The sequence below is a fragment of the Oryza brachyantha genome, chromosome 10 (assembly GCF_000231095.2).
Source record: "Oryza brachyantha chromosome 10, ObraRS2, whole genome shotgun sequence".
NCBI classification, from domain to species: domain Eukaryota; kingdom Viridiplantae; phylum Streptophyta; class Magnoliopsida; order Poales; family Poaceae; genus Oryza; species Oryza brachyantha.
In genome coordinates, this window is record NC_023172.2 from 1,640,930 (window position 1) to 1,642,529 (window position 1,600).

At 50.5% G+C, this 1,600-nt stretch overlaps 1 protein-coding gene across 1 annotated transcript; it reads left to right on the top strand.

The window, feature by feature from the left end:
* The first annotated feature begins 299 nt into the window (after nucleotides 1-299).
* On the top strand, nucleotides 300-1,316 carry LOC102720359 (proline-rich protein 4-like). The gene is made up of 2 exons (XM_006661573.3): nucleotides 300-519; nucleotides 603-1,316. The coding sequence occupies exons 1-2, from the start codon at nucleotides 363-365 to the stop codon at nucleotides 1,133-1,135; spliced, it is 690 nt and encodes a 229-aa protein (XP_006661636.2). The 5' UTR covers nucleotides 300-362; the 3' UTR covers nucleotides 1,136-1,316.
* The last annotated feature ends 284 nt before the right edge of the window (nucleotides 1,317-1,600 follow it).

Consider the following 1,600-nt stretch of genomic DNA (forward strand, 5'->3'; position numbering starts at 1 on the left):
AAGGCATTCATGTGGACACCGCATAGAAAGGTGTCCATGCATCCTTACGTAGGTGCGTTACCAACCGGCCGATGAACAACGTCGCGGTCGATTGTGAAGGATCCAGAATAGAGGTACATATGATCAAATCATTCGGTTTGGACGGCCTTAATTCGGAAAATCTGCAAATTCGGCGCCAAACTTTAGCCTTGGTTGATCATCGACGACCGATCGATCGAGCTGTATTCCACAATTTGGTGGATGATCGATCGAAGAGACGATGCTGATTAAGGCTATATATACCATGCATTGCCTCGTCTTTCACTTCATCCATCCATCCACAGAGCAATAGATCATAGACACAGCTAGCTTTGGTTTCGGCAATGGCAGCTTCACCTCGAGGACTAGTTCTCCTCGGCGTTTGCGCCGCCGTCCTGATGGCGTTCGCCTTCCATGGCGAGGCGGCGTCGGTCGTCGTCGGCACGGCCAAGTGCGCCGACTGCACCAGGAAGAACATGAAAGCTGAGGATGCTTTCAAGGGTACATAAATAATTTAAGAATGCAAATCCATGAAACTAGATCATCGAAATTTTACACTGTTATTTGGAAATGTTTTTGTGCAGGTCTCCAGGTGGCGATCAAGTGCAAGAACAGCAATGGCGAGTACGAGAGCAAGGCCGCCGGCAAGCTCGACGGCACCGGCGCATTCAGCGTCCCGCTCGACGCCGACCTCCACAGCTCCGACTGCGTCGCCCAGCTCCACACCGCCGCCAACGAGCCATGCCCCGGCCAGGAGCCGTCCAAGATCGTTCCCCAGTCTGAGGGCACCTTCGTCGCCGTCGCCGGCAAGACCCACTACCCATCTGCGCTCTGCTCGTCGGCGACCATCTGCGGCCCGATCAAGAAGAAGATCATCGACCACTTCCACAAGAAGCCGGTGCCACCGAAGCCCGAGCCCAAGCCGGAGCCGCCCAAGCCGAAGCCCGAGCCGGAGCACCCATTCCTGGACCACTTCCACAAGAAGGAGAAGCACTTCTTCGACCACTTCCACAAGAAGCCGGTGCCACCCAAGCCTGAGCCTAAGCCGGAGCCCAAGCCTGAGCCGAAGCCGCAGCCGGCGCCGGAGTACCACAACCCCACCCCTCCGGCGAACTAAGCAACGATGAGATAATAATCAGCAATGGATGTTTGAATGGTTCTTACATGTATGATTATTTCCTGCCATGTCAGTGTCTTCTGAGAATAATTAGCAGTTTCATCTACAGGAGTTTTTGTACTTGTGTGTTTCGATTAATTTATTGGATATCATATATAAGCAGAGACGAGCAATGCGTGTACTGCAATAGCTGCCCCTGTTGTTTTTCTCTACATAAATGAAATTAACCACAACGACAAAACATAAATTCACATGAAATATTGTATCCCCGATCGATTCGCTGTGCACGTTCATAAATTTATTGGCCGTCTAGAAGAAGCAGTGCATGCATGCGACTGCGCTGTCCCTTGATATCCAGCTTTAATTAGCAAAAGCATCGATTCAAACGTGCTAGCCTACCTGTACATTAAAGTGTCTTGCATGAAATATAAATATATTGTAAATTATGTACTCATGCATTCATTG